This window comes from Branchiostoma lanceolatum, chromosome 2 (genome assembly GCF_035083965.1).
Source record: "Branchiostoma lanceolatum isolate klBraLanc5 chromosome 2, klBraLanc5.hap2, whole genome shotgun sequence".
Taxonomy (NCBI): domain Eukaryota; kingdom Metazoa; phylum Chordata; class Leptocardii; order Amphioxiformes; family Branchiostomatidae; genus Branchiostoma; species Branchiostoma lanceolatum.
In genome coordinates this window covers 30,099,007-30,122,524 of record NC_089723.1, presented here as the reverse complement: position 1 = coordinate 30,122,524, position 23,518 = coordinate 30,099,007, and the positions used below count along the sequence as shown (strand labels likewise).

At 41.4% G+C, this 23,518-nt stretch overlaps 2 protein-coding genes across 5 annotated transcripts in view; one reads left to right on the top strand and one right to left on the bottom strand.

The window, feature by feature from the left end:
- Nucleotides 1-7,103, bottom strand: part of LOC136428520 (atrial natriuretic peptide receptor 1-like) — an 82,014-nt gene extending 74,911 nt beyond the window's left edge. Inside the window, exon 1 of one of the 3 annotated variants that reach the window (XM_066418102.1) lies at nt 6,389-7,103. In XM_066418102.1, coding sequence (XP_066274199.1) covers nt 6,389-7,100 — 712 coding nt within the window. In that variant the 5' untranslated portion in view covers nt 7,101-7,103. Of the gene's footprint in view, nt 1-1,563; nt 2,286-3,957; nt 4,729-6,388 lie in introns of those variants that run through there. The other 2 variants (XM_066418099.1, XM_066418104.1) reach the window with 2 other exon arrangements.
- Nucleotides 7,104-14,834: 7,731 nt separating this feature from the next.
- Nucleotides 14,835-20,148, top strand: LOC136428518 (uncharacterized). Of its 2 annotated transcripts, none has more exons than XM_066418095.1 (4): nt 14,835-14,960; nt 16,664-16,915; nt 17,232-17,349; nt 18,850-20,148. In XM_066418095.1, exons 2-4 carry the CDS (start codon nt 16,667-16,669, stop codon nt 19,113-19,115), a joined length of 633 nt encoding a protein of 210 aa, XP_066274192.1. In that variant the 5' UTR covers nt 14,835-14,960; nt 16,664-16,666; the 3' UTR covers nt 19,116-20,148. The 2 variants fall into 2 exon arrangements, with proteins under 2 accessions (XP_066274192.1, XP_066274193.1); XM_066418096.1 differs by lacking the exon at nt 14,835-14,960 and adding an exon at nt 15,005-15,488.
- The last annotated feature ends 3,370 nt before the right edge of the window (nt 20,149-23,518 follow it).

Below are 23,518 nucleotides of genomic sequence, written 5' to 3'. Positions count from 1 at the left end.
ATGCATGCGTAGGTCACAAATTTTACAGACGATGATACCATATAGTGTCGTGGGCGGGAGGTATTCTTGCGCCAGACTCCTAATGATGCCCCTATTCATGCTACATGTGTCTTAACAATTCTCTGTCAATAGAGCTTAATTGGCTTGAAGTAGTGAGATGAAAAAGAAAAACGCACGTTCAGAAACGGACAGGAATGAATGCAACATGACTTGCCTCTTTTTATAAAACGTAAATCTATATATATATATATAAATAGAGAGAGAGCGCGCGCGCGCGCGCGCGCGCGCGCGTGTGTGTGTGTGTGTGTGTGTGTGTGTGTGTGTGTGTGTGTGTGTTATATCGGACATATGTATTGTTTGTTTGTAACTAAAATGCTCCTGGCCGCATTTGTGTCAATGAGGACAAAACTTCAAGAAAAACACTCTCTATAACAGACAAATTCTTTTGTGTTTTTTTAACAAATGTGCCATTAAGAGCACGCGATGCATGGAAGGGCAACGCATCGGAAAACCCTCTCTTAACCGGGACGGGGCGCGATATCGACTTCCAACAGCATTTGACCCGACGCTGACGTCACAAGTGTGCCAAGTCACGTGTCCAGAGCGCTTGGATCATATAGCTGGAGAAGACTGACTGATTCAGTCGAAAATTCCTGTGAGCCCGATTTGTTTTAGTTGGAGAACAGTTTGTACTTTTCATAACATCGTCAAGCCATTGGGCTCCAACAGAATTGTTTGATAGACACATATTTGTGATGCACGCTAAAGCAAGATTGACAGAAAAGCTTTTTCAAGTTTCTTTGACAGAAACAAGAAAGTCAAGAAGGCTAAAAAGTTTCACCCAGTGAAACTCTCGCTATGCGATAACACGTCAGGTGATCTCAATACAACATGCATACCCAGGTTAGGCCAACAGAGACTTAAACTTGTAGGCTTGATCACAATAAAGTATATGTAAAATCACATTCGCATTTCAGACATTTTGAAATGACACAAGAAAATGTCTTTGAGAATCATGACAGTAAATCAACAATAAACATGGAAAGACATTTCAGACGTTTGTCCGCCCAAAAAACTTAAAACGTTAGATAGGGATGTCCCAACTGGTAGCAGCTTCATAGTTGAGCTCCTGGTTCCAATTACCCGTACATGTAGTTGGTAACTGGGAGAGCCCGATGGGACTCCAGGAACAGCACATCTCGGTTGGGGCTGCACCCGTTTTTTGGAAGGGACGTAGAATGGGGCTCCCGTGCTAGCTAGGGGTACCTCGAGCACGTTAAAGGGAAAGGGCTAGCAACCCCGGCCCTCCCTGTAAAAATATACCCTTCTACTGAAACAGCGAGGAAACTTGCTGACCAATGTGCCACTGGACACTACAAGGTGAACAACAGCAACTCCACGAAAATGAACAAACATCTATCCTGTATACAGTATAAGCAGGGGGGGGCAGGAAGTGCTATCAATGAGAACACTAGTTCTAACATGTTAAAATGTTATGTGTTAACCGCTATGTGTTGGCCTTCAAAATAACGTACACAACAATATATACATGATCACTCTCACCTCTAGCTCTCTCTTCCACCTCCTTTAAATGGAATCCGAACAATGAGTTGTCGGAGTAAGTTCTGTCCAGCACAACTCTCGCAGTCGCGAGTTTCTGTTTGATAGCCTGCATCCGATAGTAGCAGACATCGTTGTCGGCGTAGAGCAAGGCTAACCGCGTCGAGGTAAAGTTGAGATGCACCAGCAGACTGGCAACAACGTCTGCTAGCTTGTTGTCCGTGTGCCCCATCCTGGTCACCGTCTTGTACTCCCCGAAGTCACTATGACGGAAGCCCGAAGCAGGCGCCCCCGCGGTTAGGACCGGGACCTCCCAATGACTAGCCAGCCGACTTACCTCAGTCGTCGCGTAGAGACAAGTGGGCCCGATGATGACGCTCGGTTTCAAGGAGTCTTGGTAGTAAGCGTCTAAAAGCTCGGTTAAAGCTATGTAGTAGCTGCACGCCGAGTCAAAAGTGTCGATGTGGAAAGTGTTGCTGTTGCCCAACACTCCATTTTCTCGCAACTCTTCGATCGCGAACGCGACGGTTGGCTCGATCTGGTCAAGAACGTACGGCGCGAGGCTTTGAGCTCGCCAGGGGTACGTCGCCTGCCTCGGCTGAACTATCAATACGGTAAAGTTCTCGGCCTGTGTCTTACTACAACACCAGAGAAGTACTGCTAGCTTTACCATGAAGAGTTTAGCCGCCATTATGTACCCAAGAGGTCTAAAAGTACCTCTGTGACATTTCCGTGTGCCTCGGCTTATAACTGTCAATCATTAACAACCGTTATTTATTGATAACGACCCCTATAAAACGTTAGCCTCCACCAGCCCTTCCTACGGGGGCATGGATCGTAAAATTTGGCCAAAAAAAAAAAAGGAATAGATTCGGTCCACGGTAAGGTATATATTTCCCCCGCGTCTACAAAAGTTACTCTACGGTGGCCAAATTCTACTGGCAAATATTCTCCCTATATCTGGCGTGGTAAGTCTGGTAACGACTAATAAAACGTCACAAAGCCGAGATATATATATCGATCTCGACGATACTACCCTTGATTTGTATATTGTTTACCAATGTCTTATGACCAAATAATACAAGGTAATTTTCTGGCGTAAGAAAAATGAGAGCATTGTGTCAAGAAGTTGTAAAAACGCTTGTTTTAAGAACGCTTGTTACAACGGTGTTACTCGACACTGTTTACATGGAAAACATGGCCGTCATTATGAGTAAACAGGTCGCCATATGGGTATGACGCTTGCTTGGACGACAAGGCCGTCTTTTATATCTCATTAAAACAGACTTTGCAGAGAGCCAATAAAATAGCCCCGTTGTAAATCAATTAAGCAGCACGTTAGATGTAAGTGGGACTGCAATAATGCAGTTATTAGTCGCACTGTTTGACTTATCCTACTGCAATAAACCATTTCATGCTACATGATACATATATATATATAAAAGAATTACCAGAAACGCCCAAGTATATATAACGTTAAGTGTTGTCTCTACCAAGTACAACCACTGACCACTTTACGGTTATGATATTCTATGGGAAGAAATATCAATCAGAGACTTGCAATCTAAATCTTACCTAATCATAATAAGAAAAATTTAAGATTCCCCCAAAACACATCAATATTTGACCACATGGCTAAAATGACAAGGGAAAGTGTGGAAGTGTTTCAAATCTTCATGCAGATAGATGAACTGTTATTGGAAGAAGAGCATACACTTGAAGAACTCAAACCCTCAACCAAGTGCAAGGAATGTATCCATCCAGATTTAAATCCATTCAAGTTTACATTGATCAAAATTTTATTATTTTTCATCCTGAGACAAAGACCTTTATTAAAAAGAAAGAATGCAAAACGCCTCTGGGATAGAAAAATCCGCAAAGCATTTGAATGCGCATGATCTGCAATTTCAAGGGAAGCTGCAGTTCAGAGGGGAGCAACTAGGGGCCCGAAAATTCATTTTCCTCAAACCAAGACTTTCCCTACAAGACACAATTTCATGGAAATAGATTCAAAGATAATTGTAGGTAACAGTCAAATAAATAAACAATGGCGAAACCAGTCAACTATTAAACACGCAAATAAAACAGACGATGGCATAGTTTTATGAAAGATAAACTCATTGGCGAACATGTGGTCTTAGCAAAGAGAAATTCCCAACTTGTAACGTTTAAGAAAATTTGAAAAAAAGACAGAAACTATGGAAGACCCAGTGAATTATTTCATATCATTAGTATGACTCTAACTATAATGACTTCAACTGTCAACATTTTGATAAAAAAGCAACTCATCAGAACGAGTTTCATATTTTTGTCTGTTTATCATGATTACTAACGTTACCAATGTTATAAAAAGTTGATAAGTGATAATAAACACGTTTAGATGTGTTATGCACGCACCTCTTGCTAAGCTCTTGATGTCATCTAAAATGTCGACGAAGTTGGTATTCTGTTGGTAAGTACTGTTGGTGTATTCTTCATCCTTTACCACATTGATAATGGTACCGGTGGTCTCGCTTAGCTTTTTCAGACTTTCCCTGATGGCGGTCATACGGAAGGTACATGGTCTCTGTTGGACGTCCGTTGGCTCTGAGTGGCACACCATTGCTAGCCGATATTCCAGTCGAGTAAAGTTTACTGTCGGAGCCGAGAGGAAACGTGCTACCGCGTCGGCCATTTCGCCGTCTGTTTGGCCCATTCTGATCAGCATTTTGAACTCACTCTCGTAGTCACTGTTGAAGCGGAGTGTTGCGGAGGTGCCTCCGGCAGTGAGAACGGGAACCCACCACTGACTAGCCAGCCGACTCGTCTCCGTCACCGCAAAGGGACAAGTCGGACCGATCACAACGCTCGGCCTGACCAAATCCACATAGTACATGTCCAACAACTTGACCTTGGTTTTGTAGTTGTTGCATTCTGAGTCTTCGGTATGAATCTTGAAGGTATTTTGCCCCAACAGGCCCGTGTCGCTTAGAGTGTCAAGCGCCAATTCGACTGTCGAAGTTATCTTGTCTAACGACCACGCGTAGCTCACATTTTGCGGTTGGATAACCAGGATGACAAACTCCTCAGAAAATACTCCTCCAATCCTTAGAAACAGACCAGAAATAAAGAGCAAGAGTCCGGACGCCATGACGTGAACTTCGATTCTGGCATGAGGAAACCACTTTTGCAGTAAACTTCGGCCTGTTCTGGTCAATTATTAGCAGTTCTATGTGCAGACAGGTCAGTACACATACAAAACGTCAGAAAAACTACACGGTGTTATCGTTGCCACCTTTTTTTGAGTGGCCTGATGTTTATAAAAGAACAATAGACAGTTGATATAAAAATGAATGTTTGATTCTCACTCATGGATGTCTGCCTACACTATATACGTTTATTAAAAACATAACCATTCTAAAAGGTCACGATGTAGTATGTCGTGTTCCCTGATATGGACTCAGTAAACAAAAGTCTTAGATAGCTGGGCAACATGTTCCAGCAACGTTGCGTGGGGAATGGGGGTAAACATTACCATTTACAACGTATACCAGTGAGGTCACTGACAAAAATCAGTGGATGCTACCTGAAATGTCTGACCGTTTCCTAAATAGTTCTAGTTACTTGAGTAGCTGTTAGTTTGTGTGTCTTATCACCTTGATGTCTTACCTTCATCAACGAAATATTCCCATTGTTACGTAAGTCTGTACTCGCAGGACCGCATCAGAATGTAAAGCCTGGTATTTGTTGCACTTACAAAGTTCTTAACCGGTCGGATCATATATTATTCACGTTATCCTTTTTTTCTTTTGCACTTACTATGCCTTGAATGTGATTGCGTACATTGTCGAACGTTACAACGGGCTAAAAAAACTGTGAATGGAAAGCATATGGTTTTGTTGCTTTACAAGCCATCCTATTACCCAACGCAATCTTCTAGAACTCATTTTAGGGGATATCTATCTGCAACTCAATCTTCTAAAAACTATTTTAGGGGGATTTTTATCTTAAACAGTTTATGCTAAGTCTGTACATCTGCCTTCAACACTTTTTCTCGGATACAACCGAACGGTCAGCATGTCCATAACCAAACTGAACAGACTACTCCGCTAAATAAGTAGCAACGGCATATCGGTTGTAGCTTAGTAATCAAACTTGGGAGAGCTCTATGTATGCATGAATTGAAAAAGATGTACGATATTTCCACTGAGAATAATCCAGGAAATTTCAAATCAACCAGGATACGGCGTCTCGCGAATAACAAATTCATTGTAAAAGTCATTGCTTGAACTCACAAAGCAACAGACTTAAGTCAGAAGACTTTGACCCGCTAAGGAATAAGTCATAAGCTAAGCTCACTTTTGGACTTGCTACCATGATTTGCCACACAAAGAGACAAAACTGAAGCTAATCGGACCCCAACTTTCCCACATTCACGGACGAACAGTTTCCTCTTAAAATCACACAGCCCACAAATTATAGAAAAAGTGCGACTTTTTCGTCTTTCTCTGCTTCCAAAAGAAGCTGAACCCTACTTGTCCACAGAGAACCAACACACATATTTTAGTAGTCTCTTGTTATAATTATGTAAATCACTGTCCTAGCTTGTGACATGTATCTCTCTGGTACTTGAAACTAGTCTTCGGGCACAAACTTGCAAATAAACGTTCACTATAAAGATATCAATTCCCCATACTTTAAAAGAAATACTCCCCACTTACAACTTTAGAGTTAGGAGATTGTTTGGACGTGTTTGCTTTGTTTGCGTTACGCTGCTATCAGATTGTTATAATCGTTTCTTTGTGTTGTGCATTTTATCATCTATGCATTTATTACGAACTAGGCTTACCTCTTGCAACTTCTGCAATTTCCTTGAGTGTGTTGTCAAGATCATCGGGGCTCGAGTATTGCTTATCCATTGTTATGTTCACAGCAGTCCCGTTAACGTTGAACTTGTCTTTGATGGCTTTGATGCGGAAGTAACAGGTGTCTCTGTAACAAGTGTTCTGTGAATCATTGTACGCTATAGCTACTCGTGTCCAACTGTAGTTCAACAGCAAGCTTTCCAGAGCGTCGGCCAGTTTGTTGTCTGTGTGCCCCACTCTCGTTAACATCGGGGCTCCCTCAAATCCGCTTTGGCGGAGCGTGGAAGCCGATCCGCCGGCCGTGATGACAGGGAGTCCCCAATGAGTACCCAAACGGCTTGCCTCCACAACGGTGAATACATACGTGGGGCCGATGATAACAATCGGCCTCAAAAGCTGTTCATAGTACAGTTTGGTCAACTTGACATTGGTTCTGTACTGACTGCATTCTGAGTCCAGTGTGTGTACCCGGAAGACATTGTCCTTCCCCAACAGACCCGCGTCGCCCAAATCGTCGATTGCCCATTCTACCGTCGGCTGTATCTTGTCTAAAGACCACGGGTAGCTCACACCTTGCGGTTGGATAACCAGGATAACAAACTCCTCGGAAAACACTTGTATCTTTCCGTTCAACAGAATTAGAACAGAAATGATAAGGAACAGTCTGGCCGCCATGATGGGAAGGTAAGTTTCCATGCGAGGAAGTGACCTTTGTTGCCAGCTCTGGCCTTTTTGGTAAATCATTAAAGAACTTTTCGGGCGCACAGAAAAGAACAACAAGAAATGTTATTTAATTAATTTTCCTAAGAAACTAAATATTTACTTGGATCTTATGAAGGTTTGTCACAATAATTACATCATAGTTTGCCTGTCTTTCACGATGCCGTATTTGGCTCTTGTTGAACACATTTTGTGGTAAATCATTGAAGAACTTTTCGGGCGCACAGAAAAGAACAACAAGAAAAACAACTTAGTAATTTGAAGGGGTTCAATATTTACTTGGATCTAATGAAAGATTGTCACAATGATTATGATGTAGCTTGCCTGTCTTTTAGAAAATGATTTTATGTACTTTTGTTACAAAATGATTTCGTATTTGGCTTAAGTTGAACACACCTTTTGGTAAATCATTAAAGCTTTTTTCGGGCGAACAAAAAAGGACAACGAGGAATGTTATATAGATGATTCTACAGGGATTCAATATTTACTTGGATCTTATGAAATATTACAATGATTACGATATAGTTTGCCTGTCCCTTTAGGAAGTGGTTTTAGCAATGTTTGCCAAAAAAGGGGTGCAGTATTTGGCTTAAGTTGAACAAACAATACTCTTGGATAGTTTGGTAATGCGTTTAGAGTATTGCGTCGTGCCGTCCGGGTTTGAAGCACTCATAAATGTAGGTGTTTGTTCATCCCACACTGCAAAAATAGATAAATATACAAAAGACCGCTTTGTCATTAGAAATTTGTCATACCAAAACTAATGATCAGCCCCACTCGATTGTATCACTACTGTATAAGTATTTAGGATGTTTTATTCTATACGTTGTATTATGTTTAAAAGCTGTTTCCAGACATTGTGCCGTGCACAGTTGTCGTGCAAATAAAGTTCTTGTTGATACATTGTAGCAGGTACTCTCCAAGCAGAGGTCGTGAATGGGCAGATCGTCACCGTTTTATCATATGCCGTTTTTTTTTTCGCTAGCCAAAAAAACCGGCATATCATAAAACGGTGACGATCTGCCCATTCACGACCTCTGCTTGGAAAGTAGTAGCAGGGACAAACCAGTGGTGTGGGCAGTTTTAATATCAGTTACCTATCCACGAGAGGCTACGCAAGTATTGTGCAGTGGAAACCAAGATAACGAAGATCTCATGCCCCCTGGAAATATTTTTGCAAATTTCTTTTTTATTATTGAATTTCTCGCTGATAATTCATCATCAATCATTCAAATGAAGTCCGTAGCTATATATGTATTGACCTTTCATTTCCTATCATTTACCATCAAGGAATAATAGCACTTTCCGATGAATTATGCAAATAAGGTTTTGTCAATATTTGCATAATTGATATCTAGTAAGTAATGTTCTGTATGCTACGTGTATTGAATTCTTATATTCACAGTCAGTTATGCGTTCAAACACAACGTTTGTGGTTGTTGCTTGCATAAAACAGACAGTTATCTTTGTTCTTATCCCAGGGTGCAGTTCGTCAGGACCCGGATGTTGACCCGACTTGTCGTCTGATTTTACATCGTTGGTTAGCACGTGCGTGTTTGTTCCCTTATCACAAACAATCTTGACCGCAACATATAATGCTCCATCAGTCCGTGGCATGTGAAAATCCCATCTTGTTTTTGCACGGGACACCGCAACCGCAGTTGTCAACTTCTTTCCCGACACAAAATATCACAGGAATGCCTCGTGCCTGAGGGTGCTGGCAGCTGTGTTTTGACGCTGTGTTTTGTTCCTGTAGACGAAAGGTGGAGACTGGCCGATGTCATATGCTTAGGGGGATATCACATGCGTGCGTATATCAAGTGCTCGCACGATTACCTCACGGCGTCTATTTGCTACCAGGTCCCGCGTTTATTTTAAGTGTTCGTGCAGAACCTGGCAGCTTGGTTCTGCACCCTCTCCAGTTTATCATCGTCTTTCTTTGTGTATGGATCCCATACTGTTGCAGCATATTCAAGGTTTGGTCTTACTAAAGACATGTATGCAAGTGCTTTTACCTTTGCTGGGCATGCCCACAAATTACGTTTGATCACTCCCAACGTCTGCTTAGCCTTTGTTGTTACTTTGTTAATATGGGTACCCCACTTCAGTCCAGTTGTTAATGTAACGCCTAGGTATGGGTGGCTTTTTGTTGTTGCTAGAGTCTGTCCACAGAACTGGTAGGTGGTTACAACTGGGGTCCGTTTGTTTGTTATGTGCATCTACCCGGCGGGGCCCCTTTTTCCAAGTGGGACTTAAGCATTACTGGGATTCTTTAATTGCCCTCACATTTTCTTCATAGTCAGCTTTGTGCACCTAAAGTGGCTTGACAATGTCTCTTACTGTACGATGAAATGACCTTGACATCAGTCCTCCGCCTGTGACCTTCACTCAAAGTCGTTTTACGGAGGTTTAGGCTTTTAGGGGTCCAAAGTTTTCGAAGACTGCATTTTTGCGGCTTCTACCCCAGGCACTCAGACCAATCAAGAGTGCAGATGTACACTGTTGAAAGAACACGACAGATGGTGTGCCAGGTTTTGCTTTGTCGTAAGACTGTTTTCAAGGTGAATAGGTATTGAAGATTCTTATATACAGATTGGTCTTAAAAGAAAGATATATTGCAATAGGCCGATTCTACATGTAACAGTTACCTGTCCCTCACAGTTAGCAATTCAAAACCAATTGGAGAATGTCAATCATAGCTCTGACCAATGAGACAGTGGCTGTATGTTTGTCAAAAGGTTGCATTTTAATGTTTCTATTTTGTATTTTTTACTTTTTGACGGATGTGGACAGGACTATGGGATCGGTCTACTGGATGTAGCTGGCGCCATAACAGAACTTTGTTCAGAATGTTACTGATAAGGAGCACTAGTTGCATCAGAGTACGTGTACCGGGTATGTAAGGCCAAGGTTACTCTAGTGTGGATTGGGCTGGGTTCACTGACCTCTGACCTCTAGTCCTCATATCACCCAAACTGCATGACACCTGTGGGGGAAGTTAAAAACAAACTGAGAGCGCACTAAAATTATAGAAATTTTCTCAGTGAAAAACAAAACATGGCTTGTTGACATTATGATTAGTTTAGCCGCCGCTGAGCCACTGCGACGTTATCATAGACCGATCCTGCTGTCAATCAAAACCATCGCCTTGGCTAATGAGAGAGTGGGATTGTGTCACATGACTGTCGCGTGTAACTGACACGTTGTTATCAATATGTGTCATTTTTGAAACCGCTTGGCATGTTAGACCTTGCATCCTTTTGAAACTAATTAGTACTGGAATGATATCCACAACTATCCACAACTGTTACAATGCCCCCCCCCCCAATACACACACACATACACTCCGTACAATGCGGTGTTCTCTTACATAATCGGCTTGTACAACAGCATAAAGGTGTTGGTAAATGTAAAGGTAATGCTATGTAAATACCTCACTGTTCTAATCTCTAAGCAGATGTTGAAAGGCAAGATCGTAATATTCTTCTAGCTCCCGGGTTTGCTCTTATCGTCTTGTCTTTGAAATTTGCATAATTGATTACAAAAGACTATAATTCCGTTGTGGTGAATGATGGGAATTACATTCTGGCGACATTTGGAAGTCAAGTAAAATTGAACATTATTAGATACAAATCATGCAAATTAGGGCCTCATTTACATAATTATGAGCAAATGCTGAAATAACCCTATTTGTAAAGATGAGACTTTCATACTTCGACAACATGTTTCTGGCTGTGTCTTCGCATCTATAAATCAAGATCCTTTTGACGGATTTTTCTGATTTTGGCATGTCGGTAGTTAAAGAGGGTATCAAACACCTTAGCCGTACCGCAAACACCATAATTACTTCACGGAGGATTGTGCCCTACGGATTGCATCGTAAGGTCCCTTCACCCCTGCGAGTATTTTTCTGTCCATTTATTTTATATTCTATTCATTCGGGGCGCACTGGAAATATTCCAGTCGTGTCCATTTGAGAGGTTGTGTTGTACTGATTGAATAGTAATTGAGTTACAGTAAGGAACGCCCAGTTCGACTTTCACATATGATCGATCACTGATATTATGTTGACCAAAGTAAAACGCTTATAGCTATGGCTAGTCCGTTGCTTATTTCACAAACAAAACGTGGACTAAGTAAGGAATTTGTTTTTGGCGACGCCTCAGGGGCGAGCCAAATTTTTACTATATTGTGTGCAGATTGCAAGAATTCTAGGAGTTGTACAGGAATGTGAAAGTCCGTGGGACGATAACTCAAGAATGCCTGGATGTATTGTCTTCATATTTTGTAGGTGGGTAAGTCTGTGGGAGACCTTGTAATGTTCGGATTTTGGGCCCCCTAGCGACTTTCTATGGTACTGCAGGGGAACTTTCACTTTTCAAATCTCGTCTTCTGAACATGCTATAGTCATGATTTTTAAGTGGCGGATAGCTCCTTGTTAGGAAAATATGCCCTGTAGATTTGGACCCCCTAGCGGCTTTTCTTGGAACTGCAGGAGCTGATTTTGACTCAAACTTTGAAAGAGAATAACGCAAGAAGGGGATGACGGATCATCATGATTTTTGGTGTGTAGATAGCTTAAGTGATGTTTACACAATCATATGCCAATTATGCAAATCAATATCTGATTTGCATAATTAATGAGGACAGTTAATAAATCAGCTGAATTCTATTATAGGACTCCCAAACACATGACATATGTAATTGAGAAAGATAAATATCGATAGATATCAATTATGCAAATTGATACTTAATTTGCATAATCAATGACAAAATACTATAAATCCATAGTAGTAAATGATGGGGATTTCATTTTTGCACCATTTGGAAGTTAAGTAAATGTGGCCACTATTAGACACAAATCTTGCATAGAGGGCCTCATTTACATAATTTATGAGGAAATACTACGATATCTTTTTTTGTAAAAACAAGATTTTCATACATTGGACTACTTGTGTTATTTTGGTAGAGAAGGTGATCGACTGATATGATTAATGCGAGGTCCTTATTTGCATGTGGGCTAAAAACGAAAACGTTAACAGAGACCACCGTCGCCATGGCAACATCTTTTTATGTTGCCAATCTTGTTACATTTGGATAGTCGAGAAAACAAAACAATTACGATTTAGATAATTCTGAAAGTGGCTTTGATTCTCTGTCTCATATAATCCGATTCACGATTTAAACTGCACATGCGCAAGGTCAACGGTGAAGGCCCCTAACTTGGAAACAGTTCTTGTGTCTAGACCATGTTTGAAATATGTCCAGACGTGTTTTGTTTATGTCTCAGGAGCATTCTACTTTGACATTTTACCCACGACGCATTACATTGCTCATTCACAACTCAAATTGTGAACCGTCTAATATGATGGTTATTCTAGTCAATTCAAGTTCTCTGATAACAATAACACTGTGCCAATAGAATAGTGAAATATTTCTCATTTGTTGATGGCACGGAGAAAATTAACAACGACAGATGTAGATCGCCCTTAATCATTATCTTGGCAAAACTATGTGATAGGAGGACTTGCAAAATATGCAATTTCCTGTGTGAAATTGTAGCTGTTTGTGTCTTTAATTTGTTCTGAACATGCTATGATAGATAGCTTCGGGGCTCAGGATGAAGCAATATGAGTTTCTGCTCCTTTGTCATTAACCTACCGGTACAGGGGGGGAGGGGGGTTCACCTTGAGAGCTCACGGGGCAGCATACAAAAGACTTGTACATTTGTGTATTGCTTTCTCTACTTAGCACTCAGAATTTATGGGTGTGTTACTGAACACTGCCCAAAGTCTGTAGAAACAGTAACCTGGTCTCTATGGGTCAGCTAATGGGTGCTTTATCGGGCCCAGTCTGCTAAGCATTGGCCTGTTTCTGTCAGCCTGTCTTTGCAAGCCTATCGAGTTATCACTTCGGGAGCGAACTAATTAAGCCATGTCAGTAAAACCACCCCGTGCGCGCTAATCTGCCTGTGCGGGTGGGTATCACTCCCAGCGCCATAGAAATACCGGGGACCTTCCGATGGTATGGTTACAATGCAGGCTATAGAAACGGAGATGGGCACATATACAGTGAAAGATATACAACTTAAGTTTTCATAATACTCGCATCCATAAAAGCATAACCATACTCGTTTTTCAACCACTTAAGCACAACAAGGCCGAATTTGAATCTAAACACACACTCAGACATTCTTTTCGTGCAATTCAATTTCCCTGAAATTGTTCCAACACATTCCTTGGAATGTTTTCTGTTTCCTCTAATACATTTCCCTGTATGTAGCTCACAACATGTCGTGAGTAGCATCCAAAAATTTCGTTCGAATTTAAATGAAACAGCACTCGCCCCTACACAAATCTCCTTGTTTTAATCCATTATTGTCAGAATTGAGTTCTGTCGTCGCATTCTTTAACATATGATAGTAGTGGTAGTAAGAAAGAACTTTTATTTCACTCGGTATCATGTTCTGATTTCATTAACCACTGGATTCGGTATCGATGCCATTTCTCCACTATTTGAGAACGCCTCTCAATACAACATTCTTTTAATGGAACGAAGAATGCTGAATGGTAAACGTTAGTACTATTAAATCAGTTCGTAGCTGGCGCGGTCACTTGTGTCGTAGGCCGACGTGCGATTTTGATGCCCTAAAATTTTCAGGCAGGCTGTGACAGAACCAACCGCCGACAGGGATCTAGTCGTAGGGTCGTTTGGCGTAACGGCAGAGCGTTCGGCTCAAAACTAGGTGGTTCGAATCCTGTCATGTCACGATATTGTGCCCTTGGGAAAGGCACTCTCTACACGACTTGAATCACTCCACCCAGGTGTAAATGAGTACCTGACTTCGGTTGGGGAAGGTCAATGGCACCGAATGGCTACCGCCCAGATCCTTGGGACAGTACCATAAAATTCTAGTGTGGAGCAAATAGGTATCAAATGTGTATTTGTGATATATGTGATTGTAAACCCTTCATCAATTCAGCAGACAGGCTGCACGGGTAATTTATGACCGATTAAAACCATTATTATTATCAAGACAGTCTTTTCTGTAACAAGACGTTTATACGATACACGCACGACCATCCCAGGAATGTCCTCGGTTTGCGATCGTACGAAGATCGTACGACGAGCTAGAACGTTACGTGTAACATTTGTATTACACGAGAAATTTGAAATGTCTTAGTTCTGGGGATAGCCGACTGAAATGGAATAAGAAGTTAATGATTGTTAGTTAATGTTTCTGCCACGTCTCTACATACAAATGCGTTCCTCACATTTAAAGAAAGTAACACAAGTCCCATGGGGCCCCATTCTCCCATCCCCATCTTAAAAGAGAACACCAACACAGAATGTCTTATCTCCAAAGACTAGACCCAAAAGCTGAAGTATATTTCCTACGTCTACCAAAGTTGCAGTGTTAGGGAGCTAATAATCAACATACTGAGATCGATCATCATAGGAAAAAAAACGTGATTTTACAGAGACTTCCTATATAAAACAAAAGGAGACAGGTGCCATTGTCTTCCATCGACGCCGTGTCAACAGCTTTATATTCTCTGATTTGAGAAATACAAAAACGTATCTCTTGTTCATGCATCCCAGTCGAGGATAGACAACAAATATTATGCATCAAACTTTGCATGGGCGGGGTGAGGTTGTAAAACAGGTTTCTGATTTCCAGGGTATGTTGTCGTGGTGAATACACGGCTCTGATTGGCCAAGATAAAGGACTATATAACTTCTTTGCCCTGAACAAGGACCAGATCGCTGAAGCATTCTGAGGTCCGATAGTATCAACAACTGCTGTTCCTCTCAAACAAGCCGGAATAGAACTAGGTGATGATTTTTGTTGTTGTTGCTTAAACCGAGGATAGATAGAATAGAAAGTTGACCATATATGGGTTTGAGGCGGAAGATTTGTTCTCGACTCCGTAGGTTGCTGAAAGTAAAGGTTGAATAATTTGCCAAAGGCGTTAGCTGGACAGATTTGCCATTTGTATCCACATCTGTACAACAGCGGCTCTCCAAGTCCTATGATGAAATACATAGATCTACAAGTAAGGATGAGATCTTTCCGAGAATTAAATTCCATGTGTTTCGAAATGCACCTGTGATTGGGGTGAAGAGGGGGGGGGGAGGTGTAGCCTTAAAGGTACTGGTTCCTACGGAGGGGGGCCAAAAATATCGTGGCCGCTCCATGGAAATTTGTTCCCCCCTCCTTGAATAAGCGGATTACTACTTCGAAACACACGTTAGAGTCAAATTATCAACCTGTTGTCAGAACTTTGAAATATCCTGAGGTCCGCCCGTGTAGACAACTGCTACTCCTCTTCGACAAGCCGGAATAGAAGCAGGTTCTAAAATGTTTGTTCTTCTTTATTCTTTATAGGATGGACAGAATGAAAAGTTTTCCATGGATAGGCTTTTCATAAGTCGAATGACGCCCCTCATTGTAGGCCATATATTGACGCTTTTTAAAGAACAATGTTGTTGTGTTTTTTTTTTAAGAAACTACTGAAACGATGTTAGGTTTCAGCTACTTTCTGTAAAAGGTGCTTTTGACCGATCTATTCCCACGTTTTGAAAGGAAAGATGGTTATCGTGGTGGTACATATCAGATGAAAATGGGAAACGTTAGGTTTCATTTATCCATATGGGTCACAATAGCTAGAAGCTCGAACTATCATTAGCTCTTGTTATTATGGTGGCCTACAGGTCGGTTTGGTTTGCCTCCAGCTCAGATTGTCGGTTTCTTAGCAATGGATAGTTGGAACAGTAATTTAAGTTGTATTGGAGCCGGTTGTGGACTACATCGTAGTTGGCGGAACAACGTTGCAGTTGCCTTAAGCACGTTGTAATTGAATTTTGACCGGAATAGAAAGCCATAAACGTATGGCATCGGGCGGAGTGGAGACAACGGCATTTTGAATTTTCCCGGGACCTTGCCACAGTTTTCATCGAAGCGAGACTTTATACAATGTATAGAGGGCCGAAATTTACCACCGACGATAGCATTTTTGTACTTGACACAGGCTTTGCAAGTAAGGAGTGTCAGCTCCAGCCTCATTTTGGTGCAAGCTCTTGCACGGTTCCGGGAAAATTCAAAATGGCGGCGGTATGTGGAATGAGGTCTAGTAAAACTTTCGACAGCAATGATACTTATAGAATATATGATATTGGAGATTTTTTTCCCAACCAGCAAATTCTCATCTGCTTACGTTTCGATGTCTATCAGACACCTTCCTATGAGCTTCTGACTGGAGTTCTGCTTCTCGCCGCTAAAAGTAGCCCTGACAGGTGCCGCTTTTGCCTAGACTAGGTTAAGTTTGTATCCCCCCTCGTTCTGGTTTATCACTCGGATTGACTTTCTTATCCAGAAGCTCTGAGGAACAAAGGTGTCTGATAGACATCGAAACGTAAGAAGGTGAAATTTCACTTGTTGTGAGCAATTAGCAATAAGCATTTTATATACTTGTTAATGGCCCACTAATGATTAACACAAAGCGGTTCAAGAACTGAATGCTTTCTTTCATTATCAGAACATGGCCTTCTTGAGAGCAGTGAAAATGAAATACCGTGCCATGAACTTTGAGGAGGAGCCAGACGACCTCAACCACTGTGACGACTTTGAGGCTATCGAAGAAGACCAACCGGTAGATAACGTCATCAGTTTCATGAAGGAGCGTGGGCACGAGTTTTCTCCCTACACGGTGGACTGGGCACGAGAGACAGTCCTCTTTGTGCGCACTCAGGAAGGCGTGGATCTGAAGGAGCACTTCTACCTCCAACTGGTAAGAATCAGCATATTTAGTGATATGAAACTCTGAGGGAACGCGGTGCATATTTTATGGCATGCAAAGCATTTCATAAAAAAGATAAAGTTGCCGATGTTGATGATGATGTCGATGATAATGACGATGATGATGATGATGTTGACGACGACGACGATGATGATGGTGGTGGTGGCTAACTAGTCAAAGGTCTTTATCGTTGCATATTGCATCTCCAAGTCATACCTTTCAAGTTCAATATTGGTACATTATTTTCAGCTAACTCATAGAGCACAATGAAAGGCATTATGTAACATCGTTATCCTTTTCTCTTAAGGCACAGCGTACGTACGTCCGAGGACTGCTGTCCATCCCTTTTTCACATCTCCCAGCTGTAGCTGCTGCTGTAGCTGAGAGAATCGCCGATGTTCGAAATATCTTCGTGTACATAACCGGTACGGTATGCCATTAATACTAGTGAAAGTTTAATTGCAAGTACAGACGAAGCCACTTAATTGCACCTCGGATAAACGCACCTTCCATTTAATTGCACCGAATCCCAATATCCAAAACCGGTTCCCATTCACTGCATTGTTAGTGACTCCGCATATCTGCACCGCGCATGGTCACCAATGCCGGATAACTGCACCAATTTTTTTCAAAAATCCTCGACAAGTTAACTTAAAAGGTGCGATAAAATCGGCAAACGCAGTACAAATGAGCCGATACCTGCCGGTGTAAAGGCGCAATACCGCCAATATGTTTAAAACTGTTTTGAGTAACAAAAGAAGACGGTCTCCATTGACAGTTAAGTTGATAGGAATCGTATGGGAGGTCCCTTGCGGGTCACCAGTAATCAGTAACCAAGTATCAGTTTCAATTCCAAGTTTCATGGCGATACATGATTTACGTAAATCGACAACTGCACTCTACGTAATGTAACACAGAAAGTGTTATCCCATGAGTGGCATGACGATGTTTCAGAATGCCTCCCCTGTAACATTACGTGTGTTGTAATATAATGCGGTAGATCACATGGAAAAATGAAAGAAATCAAAATCTTTTAAAACAGGTTCGTAGTCATTTCTTTTCAGCAAAGGGTCAATAGATAGAGTTAATAACTGAATACTTTCGTCTGTTTTCTTTGTGCTGGTGTTTCTGACTAACAATACACCCCCTCGCCTATGGTGGTGTGGTCCAGGTGGGCATTTCGCATAATTGCACCAGCCGGATAATTGCACCAAAAACGCTGACAAATGGGTGGTGCAGTTAAGCGGATTCTACTGTACATTATGGAGATATACCCTATATATGTATATAGGCAAAACATACATGTTATAGTGCATTGTGGTTGACATTGTTGTAACAATTGACTACCTAGGACTTGTGTTGACTATATCCTGACAAGCTGGGTTAGACTTCTTTTTTGGAGACAATGGAAGACGAAAAGTCCCACTTTTTCTAGCATTTGTGGGTTCTGTGATTTTAAGAGGAAAGTGGCCCTTCGTTCGTCCGTGAATGTGTTAAAGTTGGAGTATTAATGTACAATGTAGATTTACACGAAACAAAATAAAAGCTAATCCAAAGTACTCCCACAATTACTGGCATTTACGTCATCCAATGGTTGGTCTTGCTTAAACTGAGGTCGGCCGTACCCTGAGGACGACAACATGGCAGTGCTACCAACTGCGAACTTTCCAATGAGTGAGGTGAATTGACCCCCATAACAACGTAAACACATACAAATCCCAGACAGTCTATAGGCTGAAAACAAAGGCTGGGGCAGATTAGCATAATACTGGTCAAAAGTTTCAAAGAGTTTTCCCCACTATTTTGCACGAAAACAGCTGTATCAGACCATGCAGAAAATGACCCAGATAATTGTAACAAAGTTCCATAATCAATGCTTTCTCTTTAAGGTTTTCTTCTTACTTTTCTTTCATTACCCTCTATAGCACGATGTGGCTCCACCCTCGTTGTTAAGGCAACGAACGCCTTACCATCTGCGATGGCGATTCATGCGCCTGATGTCTATTCCATCATCGCCATGGCTTACGGCCAGGTACAGAATGGGGAAACTCGGGTGACACCGGCAAGATTCCCGACGTTCTACGAGACGACGAGAGTACTATCGCCTTCGTCCGAAACATCAGCACGTTTTATAACCACTACTTTATCAGCAATGACAAGAAGAGACGATCGACCATCATGTATAAGATAAAGTCACACGCGATCACCTTTGCCAAGGTCATGACCGAGGCTCACCCCGAAGCCAAAAACCTCTTCATGTACCGAAACGGCATGAAAATGGTAGAATCTTCCATTCGACTAAATTATGGGGGATGCAAAAAGGACTACCACGCTTGGGTTAAGGCCATGAAGACCACGAGGAAGACAAAACGGGAGTACTACGAAAAAAACCTTGACCTGATGCCGGAGTTTTATTTCATCTTTGGGGACGACCCAAAATTGGTAACCTCATGTCACGATGCTCATCAGGTGTACTACTACATGACCTTCTGGCAAGGGGCCATGCAGACAGCTCTAGACCTCCACAGGGAGGACCCGGAACACTTCTTCCATGCCGTCATCAACTACCGGGCACTTGCCGACAGGAAGGAGGAAGCCTATCTGGAGATGATGGAGAAGCTGGGCGTTACCTTAGACCTCGATGACACCGAGAACAGGGAGGCTCTGGCCAAAGTATTTCGCAAGGATAGCCAAAGTGGCACGGTGATTTCAAGTCACAAGAAAGAAGAGAAGGAGAACTGGAAGCCTCATGCAGACGTCTGGCTCGGAGAGTGGGAGCGCGGCATCTTCGAGAACATCTTCAAACGTACCAAGCTTGAAATCAACGATCCGGCATTTGTATTTCCAAACACCATATTCTAAGTATTAATGATAACTTTATTGCAAATCCATGCCCGAAGGCTAATTGCAAGTATGCACGGAAATGAGATAACGATAACGTGTTGTATACAATAATGAAATAAAATTAAAGTTATCAACTAGCGCTGCTTCAAATCTAAAACAGTAGTTAGTGGATTTCATTTCTTTTTTGAATGCGGTGAAATATGAAATTCCCTATGATTTCGATGATACATGCATTGGGTGGTGTTAGCAGAAAGACAGTTTTTGTATGTTGGTGAGTCCAAATAAATCTGGGAAAAATTTTGTTGACTAGATTAAAAAGTTTGTCTCTTTCGGTGCTGTAATGTGGGCAATGAATGACGAATAAAGTGTTTTTCATTTTCCTGTACAGTATGTACATATCCTCTCGTTAAAAGGTATTTGATAGCTATAGAGAAATTGATAGATTATTACATCATTATGAGGTAATGAATATATTTGACACGCTATTTCTGTACACAAATCAAAGCACTTACCAACAAGGTTTCGACCAGTCCTCTGGTCCTTCTCAAGTTGATTTTGACCCGAAGACTGTGAGACGGGGGCCGATACCATCTTCTGAGAACAGGGAGAAACACGCCATTCCACTCTTACCCGCAGTCATGCGTGGAACGTCGTAATTCAAAAACATTTTAGCAGTTGGTAAACACTTATTATATATCATAGCTTTAATCAAGTTAGTTGTTGGTGTCGGTCCCTTTATTGAAGGTTGGTAATTAAAGGTGTCGGTAAAATACTTTTAAGTCCATACTAGATACATTTGTATATGTATTTCTAAGGGAAGAGAGTGATAAAGATATTAGTTATTGTATTTTATAGGACGATTGGAGGTAGGAATTAGCTGACTTGGATGGTAAGACATTCATTTGTAGTGTTCCATGTCTTACATACAGTGATACTTCATCGATAATCAAGGGTTACATAGTAGAGTGCAGTCGCACAAACAGCGTTATTATTGTAGTATCAGAATCTCACCCTTTGCCCTTTGACTTGAGACTTCCGAGAGTTGGTTGATTTTTTTTTTCAATTTGTTATTTGGGGCTAAGATTTGAATGGGTCAGTATTAGTAAGGTTCAGTCTATTTCATAGGTATTTGCTTTTTTTAAAAACTACACTATGTTGCCGTTAAAACATCAATACGAAACGGCAGAATTTGTGATATCATGACCAGATTCACCCGGTTTTATTACTATGGTTTCAGCCAGTTAACTTGTATTTTCGGTGGTTTTTTTCAATAATTAGATACCTTTTCTACATTTGTAGCCAACAGTCCATGATAGTTCCCATTTCCAACGTGTTGCCAAGTTGATACTTCCTCTCACTCCTGAAAGTGTGGCCTCTGCAGTGACACCATCTTCCCACTCGTCGTATTCATGATCAAATAACTAGCGGACACGCAAAAAGAAAACAAATAGAAAACAATGCATACGTCCAGGGAGGCAATAAGCGAGGTAGCGGAAAACATCATGCACATATCATATTCGACATATAAAGACTGTTTTTTCTTCATTTTTGATGAAACAAAATATAATCTTCAGCCACGCAGCCTTTTTTGGAGAGCTTGCTTTTGCTGTCGACGCCAGGACTTAACACGATCATATTTCCAATTTAACGCAATCTCCCCGCCATCTTTAGAAACGCTCCTCTTGCTAGCAGGGTAATCATAAATAAACCGGTGTATGATACCAAGGCCAAGGATATTATCGATTTACTGTTGGATATATCACTGTTTTTATCATGTTTGTAGATGAAACGTAGATGCACTTTTGATCAGGAACCAGAAAGGAAATGATTCAAGTGAGAAATACTGCCTTGGGGAGGGGGGGTAGATTTTCTAGGTAATTGCCGACCTTACCAAGTAATTGGTTTCATGTCCTACGCTTGTAACGTCGTGTACCAGTTTTATTGACGATAGGGTTTTATAGTTCCACAAAATCAAATGTATTTCTGTCTCCCTCTCTTGGCGTTATGGTTATTCGATATCTGGTGCAATATCTGATATCATTCCTATAAATATGGTGCGTTCTGAGGATGAGAGTCGTGGGATATTCCTGACATTTAAATGGGGTTTACCTGAGGTCATTGGCGCTAACTTCGAAGACTTTTCATGTCTCGTAATTTCACAGTGACATATCGCCGCAAGGAGCCAATAATGAGGAATTACTCCAGCTATACTAGCTGCATGTAAATGCACCATAATTCATAATCATTACATACGACAAGGCAGACAACATTATGCTAGGGCGTCATTTACATAGTGAGTACGGTACTGTACCATGCTAGATGATGAGAATGAGCCCGTTCACAGTTCCAAGTGCGCATGTGCAGTCGTGATGAATTGTGGTCTAAGGTCAAATACATACCCGATACAAATGATGGTAATTGGCCTTACTTTGACCATTGACCACAATGCAGCACGATTGCACATGCGCACTGGCATAAACCGCGAACTGGCTTATTTCCATCTACTTTAGACCTCTCTAGTAGGCATAAGCATGCCAGTGCTCTAAGATTGATTGGTCTTAATGAAACAATCAACAGACAGTTTAAAAACTGAGGGAAATGAGCAATCGTGGAACTCTTTCTTTTTTCTAGTTCATTTTAAGTTGATATATCTCATGGGTAAGGACATGACTACCAATTTGCACACACAGCTGAACCGATGATTATGACATATCGGTGTTCCATTCGAGCCGCATCTGGCATCCATGTGGGACATACTGGAGTCCAAGGTTGGGTACGGCTCACTTATTTGAATTATCTCTCTCGGCGAGGATGTCTGTGCGGCATGTTCATCAGACGTTTTACACAGATAAATGAGACGCTGGAGTCACCGGAACGGGTAAGCTAAAATTGATTTCATCCGCTGAAAGCTGGCGAGCTTACCCATAATGTACATCTCCACTCGTCGGAAAACTGCACGACCGAAGAACCACGTAAACGTGTTTGAGAATATGGTGTGTGAATCGTTGACATATGGCACTGCTTTAGGACGTATGCACCTTGTGGGAGGGGAGGGTGGGGGGCAGTTCAATAAACTTCTTTTTTTTCTAATATCAAGATCTCCATTAGTGTTCAATTCTAACAAACTTCACACTTATTTGATAAGAATGATTCGTACGGTGAATGTACAACAATCCTTTGAACTTAAGAAAAGTGAGTTGCCATTGTCAATTCAGACGTTTTGGCATACTGTAAATAAAACAAAACACAACAGAGAAACAAACAGGTAGGACGTTTGTTACATTATGTGATCATAAAGACACGGTCCTATTTGTTTTTTATTTGTTTGTCTGTTCGTTTGTTTGTTTGTTTGTTTATTTGGTTGTTTGTTTGTTTGTTTGTTTGTTTGAACCTTTTTTTAATTCACGAGAAGCTCAAATTGGCATGCAGGCCGCTTTTCATTGAGGTCATGAGGGAAGAAGTAAGGGTCAGATAAGATATAGCAGAGATACAAATTACATAATTCAAGTCCTAATACATTTGTAACTCTATTAACATATAGGACTACATAAACATGGTACAAAACATATAACGAAAGCTGGTTCATGGTCCGCATTGTTTTCTCGCAGGGTTTTCAACGAAGCGTCGGTCATTGACAAGGTAGTTGTTAGCTGCAGCAACCTTGTCCATCAAGAGACAGATGAATATTGTATGACATATCTACGAATCTCACAGGAATGCTAGCGCTGTCGTAAACATATCCTCTGACGA